The sequence below is a fragment of the Musca domestica genome, unplaced genomic scaffold, assembly GCF_030504385.1.
Source record: "Musca domestica strain aabys unplaced genomic scaffold, Musca_domestica.polishedcontigs.V.1.1 58, whole genome shotgun sequence".
Taxonomy (NCBI): domain Eukaryota; kingdom Metazoa; phylum Arthropoda; class Insecta; order Diptera; family Muscidae; genus Musca; species Musca domestica.
Window position 1 is genome coordinate 594,796 of NW_026712360.1, and position 18,270 is coordinate 613,065.

Below are 18,270 nucleotides of genomic sequence, written 5' to 3' on the forward strand. Positions count from 1 at the left end.
TCCAATACATTAGATGAAAACTCACAAAAGAAATGGGCCGTGTTTACACTGTACCTTGCACTTGTTATTAGATGACTTTTTCCAATTATTAGATTCTCCTCATACATATTCCCAGCTAACATACTTCTACAACTATTTTACATATAACACTAAGCTATGCGTATTATTACCGTCACAATACATGGATAGGTGGTGATGGTGGTGGAGCTCCATATGTACTCAGCTGGATTAAAACCTTGAAAATACGTTTTAAATTCGCTTGTGGTTCAGCTGTTGTAACAGAAGACGACAACGATGACGACGGCGACAGAAACATTCATTGGCTTGCAAAAAAATCGCATTGTAACTTAAATACCATTTCACTGTACTTCTTCTTTTTTTGTCTTCTTTATTGTTCGAACAATACAATAAGTAACAGACATGAACACAAACATACATGCGAACATATTTAAATATAGATATGCAAATATGCTTTTGTGTAAATAGAGTCATCAATTTGTAGATTTGTAGATAAAAAAAAATAATTCTAATATGGGGAGGCAGACATTTCTGAGCGATACTGTTACTCTGTTGACAGTTTTGTTGTATTCTTTAGAAACTTGCGTTATTTGAAATAAAGAAGACACTTGCCACAGAAGTAAAATAAAGAGTTGACCTTAGTACCCTAACGGAAGTCAGCTGTTTAATGATTTTTCTGTAGAGAGCGTTCTTACAAAATGGACGGCTATAGCTTAGATCGTTGCAGATCGTATCCTGCTGTTGTAGACTTGCGTAACAGTTTGTTATGTTATTTAGGTACTTGCGTTATTTGCTATAAAATTGACACTTGTCACAGGAATTAAGCAAAGGGTTGACCCTAACGAAAGTCAGCTGTTCAATGATGTCTTTGTAGTGGGCGTTGTTACAGAATGGATGACTTCAGCTTTGGCCGTTGCATATCGTATATCCTGCTGTTGTAGACATGCGTAATTTTGTCAGTTTGAGAATAAGTGCCAGATTAACACAAGAGAATTAATGCTTGGGTCGTTGTTACATAGTTTTGCATTGGTACAGTGTTGTTTTTCTTAATCTTTTGACAAAAATTAAACAAAATCAACTACTCACTGGAATTTTTTGATCATCTAAAGTCGATGAGCCACACATCAAACTGAAGTAAAGGAGTAAATGAATATCAATAAAAAAAATATTTGTTGATATGTTCAAGGGTCTATGTAATACAGACCTGTAAGAAAATGGATTGATAAAGCTATACGACCACATATCAACTTAGAGTAAATTTCACATTATCTTCACTACTAATGTGTTTTTTTTTTAATAATTTAAAACAGCAAATTTAAGCTAACTCTAAGCCAACTTTTACAGGGTTACCACATTGAACCCAAGATATAATCTAAAATTTTAAATCTTCAAAAATGAAAGTGTAGCCTCCCAAAAAGTTCATAACTTATGAAGATAACAAATTCTGTGACACTACACATAAAAGCCGTCCTTAAAAAAAAATTGCAAAAAAACACAAACAAGATGTTTATGATTGTCATTTGACAAAAAAAATCGACTTCTTGACATAGTTTTTAAAATGGAAGTGCAACAACAACTAATCATTTAACATTTTTTTTTTTTTGAAATGCCATTTGTTTATTGTGAAGGTAAGCACCAAAAGTGTTGTGGGTGTTTTTTTGGTAGTGTGGTTTGAATGACGAAGGTGGTCAAGCCGACATCAAACAATCGACATTAACTACTTTACCACCATTCACTTGATTCACTTGGGGCTTCATATGAAAGTTGATGCTTATCTTTTGTTATTACAAAATTATTAATTGTAGGCGATTTTGAAGAATCTGTCAAAAAAAATTGGCCTAATGTCCCAATTTTTTTTTAATGAAAGTAAAAAAAAAAAATTGGAGAAAATTACTTGAGCAATAAAGCATTTATTTAATGAGTTGCTTTTTTAATATAAATTTTGTTAAACTTCGTTTTCAAATTAAAAATTCCATTGTATCGATTTTTTTCCACTTTGAAACTATAGTTTCTTCATGTAGCTTCAATATTAGCATGTCTCTGTGTGAGTGGAGTTTTTTATGGCTCTTTTTCTTCTTTTCATTCTTTTTCTGGCATTACTCTTTTCTGCTCTGTTCTATTCAGACAAACGGACGTTGTGGCGGCAATGAGTTGTTTCATTTTCTAATATATATGTATTTTTCGGTCTTTTCCCATTTGCCGTATAAAATACAAAATATTGATTTGTTGGGCTATGCTAAAGGATAAAATGCGCATGCGTCTTAAAACAATGCAAAAAAGTAGGAAATGTTAACCTAGGTTCGCTCACACACACAAGCTGCAATGCAAACACCAACAACAGCAACAAAAACAACTCAAATACAAATGTCATGGATTTCTATATGTATGCAAAGGACATTCATTTACATATATCACAATACCGAATACCAACTCCATTCTCATGCCAGGAGCAATGCAAACCACCCCCCATACCCACCATTTTTGCCATTCATAGTTGAGATTCATTCATCTTAACTAACAAACCATAAAAGGGAGGTTTTTGGTTCTTTTTTTTGTGACAACTCAAGGCAAACAACAAATGTTGTTTTGCTGGAGCTTGAGCCTACCTTAACTCATACTAATGTGGCATATCATAGATTTGTTTTGCAACACAAATAGCCCTTCACAGGACTTTTTAATTGAAATCTTAAATTTAAAATCAGAAAAAGTTTCATTTTTATAATAAAGATGCAAAAAATGTTGGGTGTAAATCATTTAGCCTCGACGATTAGTCCGGACCAAAGGAAAATTTGGTATGTGGCCATAGAGCTTGATAATTATTCCATCTTAATGATTTTTCTTAGTCGGGGTTGGCGTGGAAGTAAGTATTTTGCAGAAATTTGCAGTTTTCTCACACTCTTTTGCAAATTGCCACACGTCAACACCAAAGGTTGCCCATAAGTATTCTGATAAAGTCAGTTAGTTACTGGGTATCTTAAACTGAATGGTCACACAACAAGTTTTATCTTTAAATTTATTACTTATTTCCTTGTGTCAAAAAATTGCCACAGGAATAAAGTAAAGGGTTGACTTAAAAAATCAACTTAATCTTGTGTGGATTCGGGTGGAAATAATTTATTTTTTAAGAAATTTGTTGTTTCCTTTTGACAACTGTCATATGTCGACATTAAAGGCTGTTCATAGGCATCTTAATAATGTCGAAAAGATAATGACAATTATGGCGATTATAAACTAAATGGCCAAATGTTCTTATTAAATTCAAACCTTTATTCTTTATGTCAAAAAATCGCCACAAGAATAAGATAAAGGTTTGACTTAAGAAATCAACTTTATCTGGTGTGGGTCGAGGTGAAATACATATTTTTTCGTAGAAATTTGCATTTTCCTTAAACCATTTAACAACTGTTATACGTCGACATTAAAGGTTCTTGTTAGTTATCCTAATAAAGTCGAATAGTTAATATCAATAATGGAGATTTTAAAGTAAATGGCCACACACCAAATTCTCTCAAGAACAAGATAAAGGTTTAACTTAAGAAATCTGCTTTTCCTGGTGTAATTAGGGTGAAACAAAGTTTTTTTTGAAGATTTTGTGGTTTTCTTACATATTTTCATAATTGCCACACGTCAACACTAAAAATTTCCCATAAGTATCCTAATGAAATTTGATGGTTAATGTCATTCATGGGGGAATTTTAAACCCAATGTTTTAAAAGCCGTACCATCTTTTCCTGATGTCAAAAAATTGCCACAGGAATAAAGTTGACTTAGAAAACAATTTTTCCTAGTGTGGGTTGGAAACAAGTTTTTTGAGGGAAATTTGCAGCTTTCTAATACTTTTTGACCACATTACCATACGTCAACACTAAAGGTTGTCCGTACCTAATGAAGTCAAATGATTAATGCCATACTGTATACGTCAAATTTAATCATTTAATTTATTCCTTCGTTTTTCTTTTGTGAAGCACATTTGCCACATGACAATTGCCACACATCAACATTTAAGGTTGCCTTCTTGGTATCTTAATAAAGGCAGTTGGCTACTCTCATTCATTTCTATTTCAAACCAAATGGCCACACATTAAATTTCCATTATGTGAAAAATATTGCCACAGAAATAAATTAAAGGATTAACTTTTGCAATCAACGGGATTTTTGTTATTTTTATCGCAGAATAACTGTTGTTGCACAATGGACATAAGGTAAGACTTCTTAGTCTATAGAACGGAGTTTTCAAGGGAAAAGATGCCAATAATTAGTAAAAGCAAAATGAAATTTATGAATAAAAAAGTTGTGCTCTATATAATCTAGTATTTTTTATATAATTTTTTCTCATAAAATTACTCGTGTAGAGACCTGTACCAAAAAATTCGACTTTTTAGCCACTAAGATTCAAATGCTGCCACACGTTTTTACCCAAGGACCTATTTAATTTAATTCTTAAACTTAGACTTAAAAATTTTGAGAAAAAGTATGAAAGTAGACATTTTAGTAAATTCTTCTTATGCTTGTGTACAAATCATGTTTGCTTAAATGGGTCTTGGATATCAAATTTATTTCCTCTCCATTAAGGAGTATATAAAAGTTGCTAAACTTACACTTCTCAAATATATAAAGGGTAAACTAGAAGAAGAACAAACTGAAACCCAAATTTCAGCCATGCAATTCACTTCACTCTGTGAAGAAGGCAAAAAAAAAAACAACAACAACACATAAACAACTTTGACTTTTGTATTTAAAATGTAAATATATGTATGTTATGCATATACATGGAGGTATATGTTACAGCCTATATGTATATACACATGTATACATATACACATAGAGTTGCCCCCATGTCGTATGCATACTTGTGTGAACAATGTACAAGTTTCTCTTTACAAAACCTTGTTATTGACTTGATTTGACATTCATTAGAAAAAAAAGACACAAAAGAAAATCTAAAAAACGAACGAAAAAAACAAGATCACAATTTACAAACAAAATAGGTAACATTGGAAAATTATGCAGGCAAGCTGGCAAACTGGCTGGTTGGGACACCACCGGCAAGCTAACCAGGCAGCCAACATGCATACAAACCAGACTCTTCTATGCAAACAAAAAAAAAACAAACGAAAAAATTGCCTAGGACAAGTTGTGTATACACCCCCTCCCTCCTCTATCTACTCCAAATATAATGAATGCATTTTCTTCTTCATCAGGGTTGCTTACAAAACCAGTAGATAGATGTGTATTTTTTTATGTTGTGTTTACTTTGTTGAAAACTTAGGGGGCATGAGATCAGTAGAATAAAAAGAATAAAATTGGTTTTTAGGCTCTTCACTTTTAGCTTGCAATGCAATGGAAACAAGTAATTTTAATTCCTTTTAGGTATAGATTATTTTTTAATATTTTTGCAATTTATTTCGTGTTTTTTACTCAAACTCTGTTATATTTACTTTTTTCGCCCACTGCCACAGGACTAAATTAATGGAAGTTGCCTTATTGAGAGTGGGAGAGAGTAAACTGTGTTGTTTTTGCCCCCACGTCATATTAGGCCATATTTACACACAATAACTGTGCTAAAGCAACATGGCCACATATCAAATTATTTAAATCAACGACTTATTATTAATTAAAATATAATTTAGCATTATTTGACGATCACACATTATTTTTGTTTTTGTAATAATAGTGAAGATGATGACTATAATAATAGTAATTATGATCATTTTTATACTTCTTCCAATATTAATGGCTAATGATATTTTGCTTGGTACTGGTTTCATTCAGCGAGCATGCCCGAAACCAAAACAAGCAGAAACTGGAAATCTTGCCTGGTGAATGCAGCAGTTGCCGTTTGTTTGTTTTCTACTTTTCGCCAGCAATATCGGTTTGTGTTGCAAAGAGAAAGTTGTTGTGTTGTTGTTACTGGTGGTGGCAATGGAGATGATGAAGATGATGATGGTGTTATATTGCACACATGAATGCGCGCTTGCCACCGCAAAATATCACATCTTCTCACACTCGCAGACAATCACTGCAAAAAAAAAAAAGAAAAGGAAAATCCAAAGCCGCCACAAAAACCAAAGAGTGTGAAGTTAAAGTGAGGAAAATCTCTAAACATGTGGTCGACATGCAATACAATATGCAGATGGTAGGTAGCTAGGCTCGTTTGTCTTTGGTTGCAAAAAAAAAGAAGATCCATTTTTTGAGCTTATTTTCTTTTGCATTTCCCACAAGACAACAACAGCAAAAATGGGTGGTAGCTCAAGTCACTACTGTGTGGGGTGGCTATGCCATTGGCGCTCCATTAACCCACCACATTATCATAAAAATGTGAAATAATGCAACATGGCAAAGTTGTTGCTGTACAACAACGATGTGCCGCCACAAATTGCAGTTGCTGGCTGATGTTGCTGCTCTGGCCGGGCTTCTTTCTCATTCATTTTCCTTTCCATTTTTTTTTGCATGATTGTTGTTGCAGTTGTCTTATTTTTCATTTCATTTTGTTTGGTAGTTGGATGTTGATGATGACGACGATGATGGTGTTTTTCATTTTCTGCATTTTGTAAGTCACGGAAAGGAAAGTGGCATAATAGCCATCTATCCAATGCTGCCTGCTCTGAACATGGCCAAACAGCCAGCCAGAAAGCCACATACCAAAACAAAAACGTGCTTAAGCCAAGTTTTCCCACTTTTTCCTCTGCTCTACTCGTCATCATGGTTTCTCATGTTTTTGCCCACTGAACTTTTCTTGTCGTGGTGGCCCAGTGCCGGGGAAGAGAATGGCAGAAGAGAGCAGAGCATGGAACAAAAAAAAGCCTGGAGCAACAAAATAAGTCTATTTGCAAAAGTTGCTGTTGTTGTTGTTGTTATTGCTGCTGGTGGTTGTTGCTACTGCAATTCGTTTGGTGGGTTTGTTGGTCTTTCGGTCGTTTGTATCACACACACACACACTCACCGACACATACATAGATTTGGAGGCAAAAAAATATACGTCAATAAACTTTTCATAGCACCCAGCACGTCATGCACGTGCATTATTCGCCCAACACATTCTCATGCAAGCAAAGTACACCAACAACCAACACAACTACAATTGCAAACAACGAAATGGGAAACTTGCACAAAAAGTGCAGAGAGAGAGAGGACAAGGAAAATGTTAAACAACAGCAAAAAAAAGAAATACCACGACTCGGCCGAGGTGAAGGGCATTTCGGTGCTAGAGAGCAATAACAACATGACACACAAGCACACATACGCTATATATATGTACATAGAGGCGCATGTACATATCTGGTATATAGCCATAGATATAATCCAAATAGTCAAGACTGGATGGCTGACATTTGCACGAGAGTAGTTTGCCTTCAAGTGCAACCACCGATGTTGATGATGATAATGACGACGACGACAACGACGGCGATGATGATGATGACAAGCAAGACACTCACTCTCTACATGTATGGCACACAAACAACCAAATACATTTAGATGCGTGCATATGGCTATATACATACATACCTACATATCGCTGGTATGGATGTTACAAATAAACTATGTGGATGGATGTTTGCTTTGCTTTGCAACAATCAAACAATTTGTACCGGGGGAATAAATAGACGATATCTTGTAGATAATTACATTCGATGTACAAGCACTCACATTACACATATCAACACACACACATATGTATGTATGTATGTCTGTGCTTTTTTTTGTTATAGGTACATCCATGTGAATGCAGTTCAAGTGCATATACTCTATATCTTTGGCAAAAGCTGTCGCAGCAACTATATATACACATGAGTATACACATACCTACATATATTTACATCTTCAACATAGTTTTCCATTCCCCGGGCATACATACGTATGTTCGCCATGCTTGAAAAATGCCATTATCAAGTTCTTCTGGACTAGTAAGGCAAAGATAAAATTGTCTAAAAATGAGTATTTTGTGTGAATATTTAAGATACATACATACATATATTTACATGTATTCTCATTTAGCTATACATGTATGTTTGTAAAATGTTGCAGTTTGGAATATCTTCAATTTATGAACAGCTACATTTTTATATATTATTGTATTAAATGTGATTTATTCGCATACATGTGTACACACGATGCGCTGATTTCCAAATGAAGCCATGGAGAAAGGCTCATATATTGGCAATTTATTATACACTTTGGAAATGCATTCTTTCACTTAAATTAGAGATAAATATATTTTTCTATCCATTAAACTAGTAAAATTGGCTGTCGGAGCGCCTTTTTGTTGGGGTATGTCAGTAATAAATCGAGTTTGGAACGCCTTTCTGCAAGGGTAGGTTTTAATCAACTGCCAGTGAAATGTGTAAAATCGGCCATATATTATGGATAAAATGAAATGCCAAATGAATTTTGACGAATTTATTCCCTTTCAAGCGTATTAAATAAACTATTATACATTTATACAACTAATAAATTTACCATTCACCGACTTTTTGTTCTTAATATAGAAGAATTCTTCAGTTTATTCCTTGTGGTAGTTTCCCTTTCATACTTCAATTTTAACCGTGTTTACACGATGTATGCCATCTATTAATTAGGGCTACATGGGCACACATCAAACCTCAAAATAATGCTAACGGTGAGACATTTTTGTAGAACTTAAAGTTTAGCTTCTTTACTATTAATTTCAAAAACTCACTTTCCTTCACGACAAACTTTTAACAGACGACATGGTACTTAGAATACTGCAACTCTTTCCAATAAATCGAATGGTTCTGTATTTGCTCTGCTCCAAAACCTGCAAGAATCTACTATTTTTGTAATTTTTTTCGATATCATGGAGGGAAAATCGTTAATCAGAGTAAAAACTTTCACATTCTTGCAGTTCTGGAACAAATCAATTGTTTAACTTAAGTTTCTAATTTCCAACAGCCATTTTTTTATTCTCGTTGATCAATTAATGTAAATGGTTATTCCTAGATGCCGCCAAGCAAAGGAGCTTTGTATGTCTGTGTAATGAAGGCAAACCCACAAAAATTTGTGTTTTAGTATTTTTTTAAATATATGCAGAATAACCAGTTGCCAATAACAAAAATACAACCGAGATACCATCAATTGACGTCATACCACCCTATACCAGATTTCCAGGGAGAGAGCGAGCGAGTGAGCCTCAAAACTGGCAACAATTCTCCACTCCACTGAAATGCATATTTTGTTGGTCATTCAGCACAAGATATACAACAGCAATCCATTTGTAATTCTAATCGTATTGGAATACAGAAATAAACCTTCAAATATTTAAATGATCATCAATAGTTTTAAGGCTTCAATCTCAACTTGTTGTTTTTCGAATATTTGTTTAAAGCCTTCTTGTTTGTGTGTTTTTTTGCTAATATTCCATTTTTCTTTTTTGTGTTTCCATTGCAGGACGAGATGATCTATCGCCTTCAAGTAGTCTCAATGGCTTCTCCACGAGTGATGCTAGTGATGTCAAGAAAATCAAAAAAGGTCCTGCGCCCCGTCTGCAAGAAGAACTGTGCCTGGTCTGTGGTGACCGGGCATCGGGTTATCACTACAATGCCCTCACCTGTGAGGGTTGTAAGGGCTTCTTCCGGCGGAGTGTTACCAAAAATGCAGTCTATTGCTGTAAATTCGGCCATGCCTGTGAAATGGACATGTACATGCGACGCAAATGTCAAGAGTGCCGCCTGAAAAAATGTCTGACCGTTGGCATGCGACCGGAATGTGTAGTCCCAGAGAACCAGTGTGCAATGAAACGGCGCGAAAAGAAGGCGCAAAAGGAAAAGGATAAACTGCAGACGAGTATTGGTGCCACAGATGTCATCAAAAAGGAGATACTCGATTTGATGACCTGTGAACCGCCAACACATCCCACATGTCCGGTATGTTGTTCTCTCTCGCTTCATAATTACTTTTTTCACAATTTAATATTCCTCTTTCCTTTCTCTGTATAGCTGTTACCTGAAGACATTTTGGCAAAATGTCAGGCTCGAAATATACCTCCTCTAACGTACAATCAATTGGCAGTTATATATAAATTAATATGGTATCAAGATGGCTATGAACAGCCATCCGAGGAAGATCTCAAACGTATAATGGTAAGTTCTTACGATTGCCTAAGAAATTACTTCCGAAAAACTCATAGAGATAGGACACAGGGGCAGTGTGCAACCTACCACTACTTTCAATAAAAAGTTTTTCGTATTTGCAAGTTGCTGAATTTCTATTTTAGACTTGTACCCTACGCTAAAGATTACCCTCAAATTGAACTGATGAATAGATTTAATTTTAAATATTAGATATCATTAAAAAAGCACCCAAGAGAATAAAATTAATTTTAAATATTACATTTCATTTAAAAACCACCCATTATGGCTCCCATAAATCTAGCCATAAACAAAATTAGCATATGTGTAATAACGGCCTTCGATCATATAATATGGCTGCCAATAAGAATTCCCGTTCTTACACGGCATGAATGAGTTGTCAATTCTCTGCAGCACATGAAATAACACATTGAATTACTTTCTTTACTTTATGAGGATATGTTTTCTGTTTCCCCCCCTTGTAGAATGAGAGTAATGCTTGACTTACTTAATCAAATAGACTAAAGCTACCATATGCAATTTACTTTTGAAACTCATGTTATCTCTCCTCAAAAAAAAAAAAAAAACGGGAAGAGAGACGTCATCTTTCACACTCTTACTTATGATTGTTCTATTTTCTTTTTCCTTTTCACAGAGTTCACCTGATGAAAATGAAAGTCAAACGGATGTGAGTTTTCGTCATATAACTGAAATCACTATACTCACAGTACAATTAATTGTGGAATTTGCCAAGGGTTTGCCAGCGTTTACCAAAATACCACAAGAAGATCAAATTACTCTGTTAAAGGTGAGTTAACAATTGTATATTTAAATTTACTTGGATTTTTTTTAATAATATTATTGTTCTTTTCCCATGCTAAGGCCTGCTCATCGGAAGTTATGATGTTGAGAATGGCCCGTCGTTACGATCACAGTTCAGATTCGATATTCTTTGCCAATAATCGATCGTACACCCGTGACTCGTACAAAATGGCTGGCATGGCTGACAATATTGAGGACTTGCTGCATTTCTGTCGACAAATGTACTCCATGAAGGTGGACAATGTCGAATATGCTTTACTCACTGCCATTGTGATCTTCTCCGATCGGCCGGGTCTCGAAGAAGCCGAACTAGTCGAAGCGATACAAAGTTACTACATCGATACACTCCGCATTTACATACTTAATCGCCACTGTGGCGATCCCATGAGTCTCGTATTCTTTGCAAAACTCTTATCCATATTAACCGAACTGCGGACACTTGGAAATCAGAATGCAGAAATGTGTTTCTCTCTCAAGCTGAAGAATCGCAAACTGCCAAAATTCCTGGAAGAGATTTGGGACGTTCATGCCATTCCACCCTCGGTACAGTCGCATCTGCAGGCGACACAGGCCGAAAAGGCGGCGCAAGAATCGCTGGCACCCACCTCGGGTCTGGTGACAGCGATACAACAGGCCACAACCTCCACGTCCATCAATACAGCGCTGGCCACCTCATCCACATCACCACCTGCCACAGCAGCTTCCACGCCAAATGGCGGTGACTATGGCACAGATATGAGTCTATCAATGAGTCAGTCGAACAGTGCATAGCAATAGCTGTTAATACATAACCATGCGATTGATGGTGGTGAAGATGGCGATGACGACGACGACGATGATGGTGATGTTGGAGGCAACAACAATGGCGTAGAGGGAGTTACAGTTCTAGAGCAAGCAGAAGCAGTTATTGCATTTGGCGATCATAGTTTGCAATAGAAGGCGTCGAGAAGACATCCCATAGATTGGCAGTTCTTTTTTAGGTTTTCTTTTGATTTTTCTTTGCAGCCACATCAAAGTTATGTTTTTATTTTCATAAATTAATTGTTGTTGAAGTTTTCTTAAATCGTCGTTGATCAAGCTAATGATGATGATGATAATAATACACTTCCATTGTTGAAATTTGTTGAAAGGAAAGTTGGACTCGTGCATGTCAAACTCTCAGCTTGTTTCTAGTCAGCATACATTACAGACAAAGAAGTATATTTAAATCCTGGCAGTTCCCTTATATAATATGACATTTAATACCGCATTTCCTTCTTGTATGCTTTGAACTCTATATTAGACCTCCTTATACTACCAACTGACATTTTTAAAGCATCCATCAATTAGACGAATATATATTTTGGTATTAATTTATACATATGTATGTATATACTACACATTTTGTATTTAATTCTAATATTCCCTCTTGACCATATAAAGTTGACTATTTACACATTTTATTAACTAATCCAAACTTTTAGGACAATTTTTTTTGGGGATTAAGAAAAGAATGGGTTTTTGACATGAGTCCACCAGAACATCTCTCATTTGATTTAGGAAAACCTTCAACAATTATGACAAAGAAAATACAAAATTATTAAAATAAAAAAAAATTAAACACTCACACATACAAAACAAAAAACCTGAGAGTAAAGATTGTTAAACAAAATATGTTTATTATTATTATTACTTATACCATAGTATTTAGGTTGAGCGATAATGTTAATAACTTCAAAGTATGATGTAAAAAGCCCATAACAATAACAAAACAAAATCAAATTTATATTTAATAATAAAAAGTCTATTATATACAATTTGGTATATATGAAGATGATGATGATGATGCAAAACAAAAAGCAAAAGAGAAAGAAATGAACTTTGTTTACAACTTCCTCCCAGACCTGCTGACCTGAAAAACTATTTCCCCTCCCCCTCAAAACAGTCCCGGTGAACTAGAAACACACAAGAAAACAAAATTAATAATATATTTATATATGTAGACATACATAAAAATGGAAATTAACCATAAAATACATTCTTACAAACTTTGGCTTTTCTTTTTTACGTTTCTTAAGATTTTATCTAAATAAACAAAATAAAAAAACAAAGAAAACAAAAAATAACTATTAAAAAATCATCAACAACTACTATTATATATGGATATATAAAAAAAGGAAAACAATAATGTTATAAATAACATATAATAATTAATATTATAAAACAAAAATACTTTTTTTAATTTTTATGGATAAAAATACGAAAACTAAAAAAAAAACAAAAACAAACTTGGACTGATTTCTCACATTTTTAGATCTACGAGTTACACAATAAGAAACCATGAAATGGAAACAAAAAATATTCATTTTTTAGAATTCCCTCCCTTGAAAATTTTATAAATTTTATATAGACAAACAAACAAACACAACCACAATGAAAACTTCATACATATTTGGCGGCAATTATAAAAACATAAATATATAATTTTTTATACGAAATCTAAGAAAAAGTAAAACAAAACAAACAAAAAAACCAACAACAAAGTGATAGTAAGTTATTATGTTTTGCTTTCTTTAGTTGTAACAAATTAAAAAAAAAATAACATAACGGCAAAAACATTTTTTTACATTTTTTGGAAAAAGACTTTGAATCTTTGTTTTAAGTATGCAAATCTATATTTATAGTTTTATTTTAATTATCGATAATTTTTTTTATATTCATTACCACATAAGCCCAAAATAATTTTGGCATTTCTTGGCAATTTACTTTTTTCCAAAAAAGATTTCCAAGCATGGCCTTATTTTTTATGAAAAAAAATGCAAAAAAACACACAAAATTTACAAGAATTTTTTTATAAATAATTTACACAAATTAATTACTTTAAGCAAAATTTTTTTCTAAAACATAATTTTTTAACAAAATTGTTTAGAACAATTTCCTTATAAGCTTTTGTTTTTCTAATTTTTAAAGATACTTTTATCATTATTATTATTTTTTTTAAATATAATTATTATGTATTATTAATAGTTTGCTTTGCTCTTATATAAGTGAAATAAATTATTTCCGATTTCAAAATTGTGCAATTGTTTTTATTTAAAATATAAAACTACTGAAAAAACTGTATAAAAAAGAAATAAAAACACATATATTTAATAATAATTTAAATAATGAAAAAAAAAATAACAATAAAAATTAAGCAGAAAAAAATTACATACGAATATTAATAATTTAAGATAATATGATTTCTGTTTTATTTTCTTTTTTTCCTTCTTTATTTTCGTTTCTCATAATTTAAACAAAACAAAACTGCATTGTATATTAAGAAGAAAAACAAAATACATACCCACAACAAACACACACACACCCATAATCTACATGATAATACTAATAAATATAAATGGAAAAATATCCTATGTAAAATATTGAATAAAACAAACAAAAAATTAAATAAAAACAAACTTGTCAAACAAATAAATACATTGAAATTTTCCCAATTGTTTCTTTTTTTAAAAAAATATCTGGTTTTCATTATTGAAAAGTGCAAAGAATAAAGGCATAGTCAAAAAAATATGTTGAACCCTGGTGTATGCCGTTTAAAAAAAACTTGTTTTAATTTTTCTAAAACATACACATTTTTATGACGAATGAAACCCCTAAATACCATTATTAGAGTTATTATTATTATTGCATCCAACAACAACCACAATATGTAAGCAGCTGTCATTAAGATCAGTGTAATGCAAATCTTATCATGTTTTTGCAATTACAAAACACTCTATTTAACTAGTTACATGCGTTTTTTTTTTTTTTGTAATATTTTATTGTTAAATTGATTTTATGATAGTTTTTTTGTATTTTTAATCCATGGGACAAGGTTAACAAACAGTAGTACCAGGGAAAAATACTTTCCTTGTGAATATCTTTTTTTAACATAAATAAAACTGAAAGAGAAAAAATACAACAAAGAATAGTTATTAAAAACAATAATAGATTTATCCTTGTGTTGTTTTATTTTTCCCAATGAAACATTCTTCCTAACTAAAAACTAACAAAAAATACTTAAAATAGATTAGTTGGTGTTTTTAACGTTTTCTTCACGTGTTACTTACTGCATATGCTCTTCCTCTTATGAGAACAATTTTCTCTCCCATTGCCTCCCATAATGACTTTATGACAGAGTTGGGAACTCAGTAATGTCGATTCATTGTTTTTTTTATTTTTCACACAGAATTGTTATATTTGGGTAAAAGTACAAAACATGAATGGAGTTTTGGGGGATTTTTACACAAAATTCCAAGAAATTGTGATATACAATTTGCAAATTTGTTTCAAATTTCATATTTAGAATTCTAAATGGGTACTATAGCCTATGAAAAAAAATTTTGTATGCAGGCCCACGTTTTCATATAGCCTCCATATAACGGTACCTCCCTATATTCGGTATTTGATGATTTTGATTTCCGGAATTGTTTCAAATTTGTTATTTGAAGTTCGCAATGGGAACTAAAGCCTATGACAGAAAATTGTCTGTGCAGATCCACGTCTACTCTATTCTGCAAGACAACCATAACAACAAAAGGTAGGATAAGACCTAAGGAAAAACAATGATCTTCTGGAAGTTTTAAAAATAAAATAAACTGGAACATTAAAAATTTAGTATTGAGATGTGTAAGGAATATATCTACAATGTTATTTCTAAGATATTTCAGATTTCACTTAACGCTTTAGGCCTCTAAACCAAAGCAAATCCAAAGCTGAAAACTATGAAAATGCATAAACAAATTTAAAAGGCATCTGTAAAAACGCCCCTTAACGGATGTTTACGGAAGTTTACGATATTATTTATTTGTTTCTCTTTTGAGAATGATCTGAAATTTGCAATGAAAAGGAAAGTCAGAGAAACACTATCACTCACCATTAAACGACGCCTTGCGCCTTTTGATAAGCCGTTCATCTGGAACATTTAGTGTGGATATGGCTTATAAGGTCTTTATTTTAAATAAAAAAGGTTTAAAATTATTATTTTAGGTCTTTCTTCCCTGCTAATAATAAAACCCTAATACCACATAAAAATCAATTGTGTGAAAAATTAAAGCATAAACATTTTCACTTCACTGCCAGATATAAAAACTTTATTTTTTATTTTATTTCATTTTCTAGTTTTTATTTTCGTTTTATTTTCAGAAAGGATTGAACATTGAAGTTTCGTACATACACATTTTAATGGAATGCAACAACGCACACTTTTTGAAGACAAAAATCTAAAAAAACCGAAATATAACTGAAAAGATGCATTTGAATTTTTGTGTTTTTCTGTTCATTTTTAAGAATAAATTAAAATAAAATGTATAAAATAATAATAAAAAAACTTAAACAGATAATAATTTTCTTTTCAGTTTTTTTGGGGAAAAAATAGTACAGAACAAATACAAATCAATTATTAATAGCAAAAACCTTAACAAACAAAAACGATATTAAACTTATATCAATACAAAAACAATATTCGATTATTAACGTTAAAATACGACATTTCCACACAAAAAAGTATGTATTTAAATAGAAACAAAAATACAAAATACAAATTTTGAAAAAAAAATGGTTACACTGCCACAGAGAACAAACAAAAAAATGTTGTTTTTGTTTAGAAATATATCTTCTACATGAAAAATGCTGGGTTTGCAACTCACATTGGAAATCATTAAAAACAAAAACTATAACAACAAAATGGCTGCTATCGTATAACAAACTAAGCTTTTTTGCAAAAACAAAAATGATGTGAAGAAGAGAAATTTTCAAATGGAACCTCACACAAACAACAAACAAACAAAAGAAAAATAATTAAAAACACAAATAGGTTTTTGTTGAGAAATAACCGATACCTGATTGGACGTTCAAAAGAAAAAAATAAAACAAAAAACATCTTATAAAATAATATTTAAAACAAAACAAAAATGTACCGGAAACTCTTTGCAAAACCAAACACGTATAGCAATAATGAAGTATGAAAACAAAATACAAAAACCAACAAAACAACAAGAACAACAAATGTAAAATAAATGTAACTAATAATTGGGACTGTGTCAAGTTGGCGGTTAAAAGAATTTCAAAAATAAATAACACATTTCTTCTTTTCAATATTCAGTCAATAAATTTACCAATATAGTGGGTTACTTGTAAAGATTTATTTTTTCTATTTTATTTTCTTTTTCCAGTATTCAGTTTAAAATGTAAATATCTAAAAACAAACCAAAAAAAGTTAGTATAGTCAGTTGTAATAACAAATAAATTTTCCTCCAAATAAGAAAACAGTATGAAAAGAGATCCCCATATTTTGATAAAATGAAAAATGAAAAGAGAATAAAATGTTTAGGAATGAGATTTTTGGTTTTTTTTTCTGACATAGATAGATTTGGTAAAAAAGTGTAAAATGTTAACAAAAGTGTTTGTTTTTACCTAGTAAAGACGAAAGTGGTATGTAATTAAAGGGAAAATAACAAGCATGGGGGGTTTATATAACGAGGAAAGTAAAGAGTTGCAGAGGGCATATATACTTTATCACCTAAAATCTTTTTATTTTCTAATTTATTTACAATTATCAAGCAGTAATTAATTTAATTGAGAAGGAACTGGCATCAGAATTATTATTAAATCCAACTAAACAAAGAGGTTATTTGCAAAAACGGTCCTCTCACGATAAATTGCTGAGACCGTTACAAATTGTCTCTTCTTTAGTATGACGTTTATTAGGAAGATTCACAGTTCACAGCTTTTGTATATAAAGTTCAATGTGATCTATACGTTAATGCTAGAATTATTTTATCTCTTTTTATGATTTCCACAATGAAATATATAAATTATTGGATGAATTTGAACTTGGACGACGTATAAATTATTTGTCTATGTATTGTATGTCTATGTAATGTGTATTCCAGTGCCTATTCCTTACTTTTTTAGATTTTTTATGCGATCAAAGTAAAGAAATGCAAAGATGGGACTTTGACATTAAACGCCCAAGACCTTGCTCGTTATATGCCAATCATGTTTGTTCGGCTAAGAATTAGCTTAGAAACCACATTTGAAACATGTGAGCTAAATTTATTTTTAATTTTTATATATTATAGAATGTTGCGAGAGAGAAATAAAGAGATTGTTAGATTTTACTGCTAAAACATTATTATTATTATTATTCAAAAAAACAAGAAAAGGAGAGGACAAATAAAACAAATCAACAATAAAACCCCTGTCGTAAAACCAACAAAAAAAGCCTATATTAAAGATTTATGTATGTTAATAAATGTAATTTGTAACTGAAGATGGTGCACGTGTAAAACAACAACAAGAAGAACAAAAAGTATATAATAAAATT

General features: G+C 32.0%; 1 protein-coding gene across 2 annotated transcripts in view; it reads left to right on the plus strand.

The window, feature by feature from the left end:
• LOC101897111 (ecdysone receptor) overlaps positions 1 to 14,389 on the plus strand; it is a 188,050-nt gene extending 173,661 nt beyond the window's left edge. For both annotated transcript variants that reach the window (XM_059128819.1, XM_059128820.1), the window contains 4 exons: positions 9,424 to 9,899; positions 9,972 to 10,115; positions 10,759 to 10,911; positions 10,986 to 14,389. In XM_059128819.1, the coding sequence (XP_058984802.1) occupies positions 9,424 to 9,899; positions 9,972 to 10,115; positions 10,759 to 10,911; positions 10,986 to 11,696 (1,484 nt within the window). In that variant the 3' untranslated portion in view covers positions 11,697 to 14,389. The remainder of the gene's footprint in view (positions 1 to 9,423; positions 9,900 to 9,971; positions 10,116 to 10,758; positions 10,912 to 10,985) is intronic.
• The last annotated feature ends 3,881 nt before the right edge of the window (positions 14,390 to 18,270 follow it).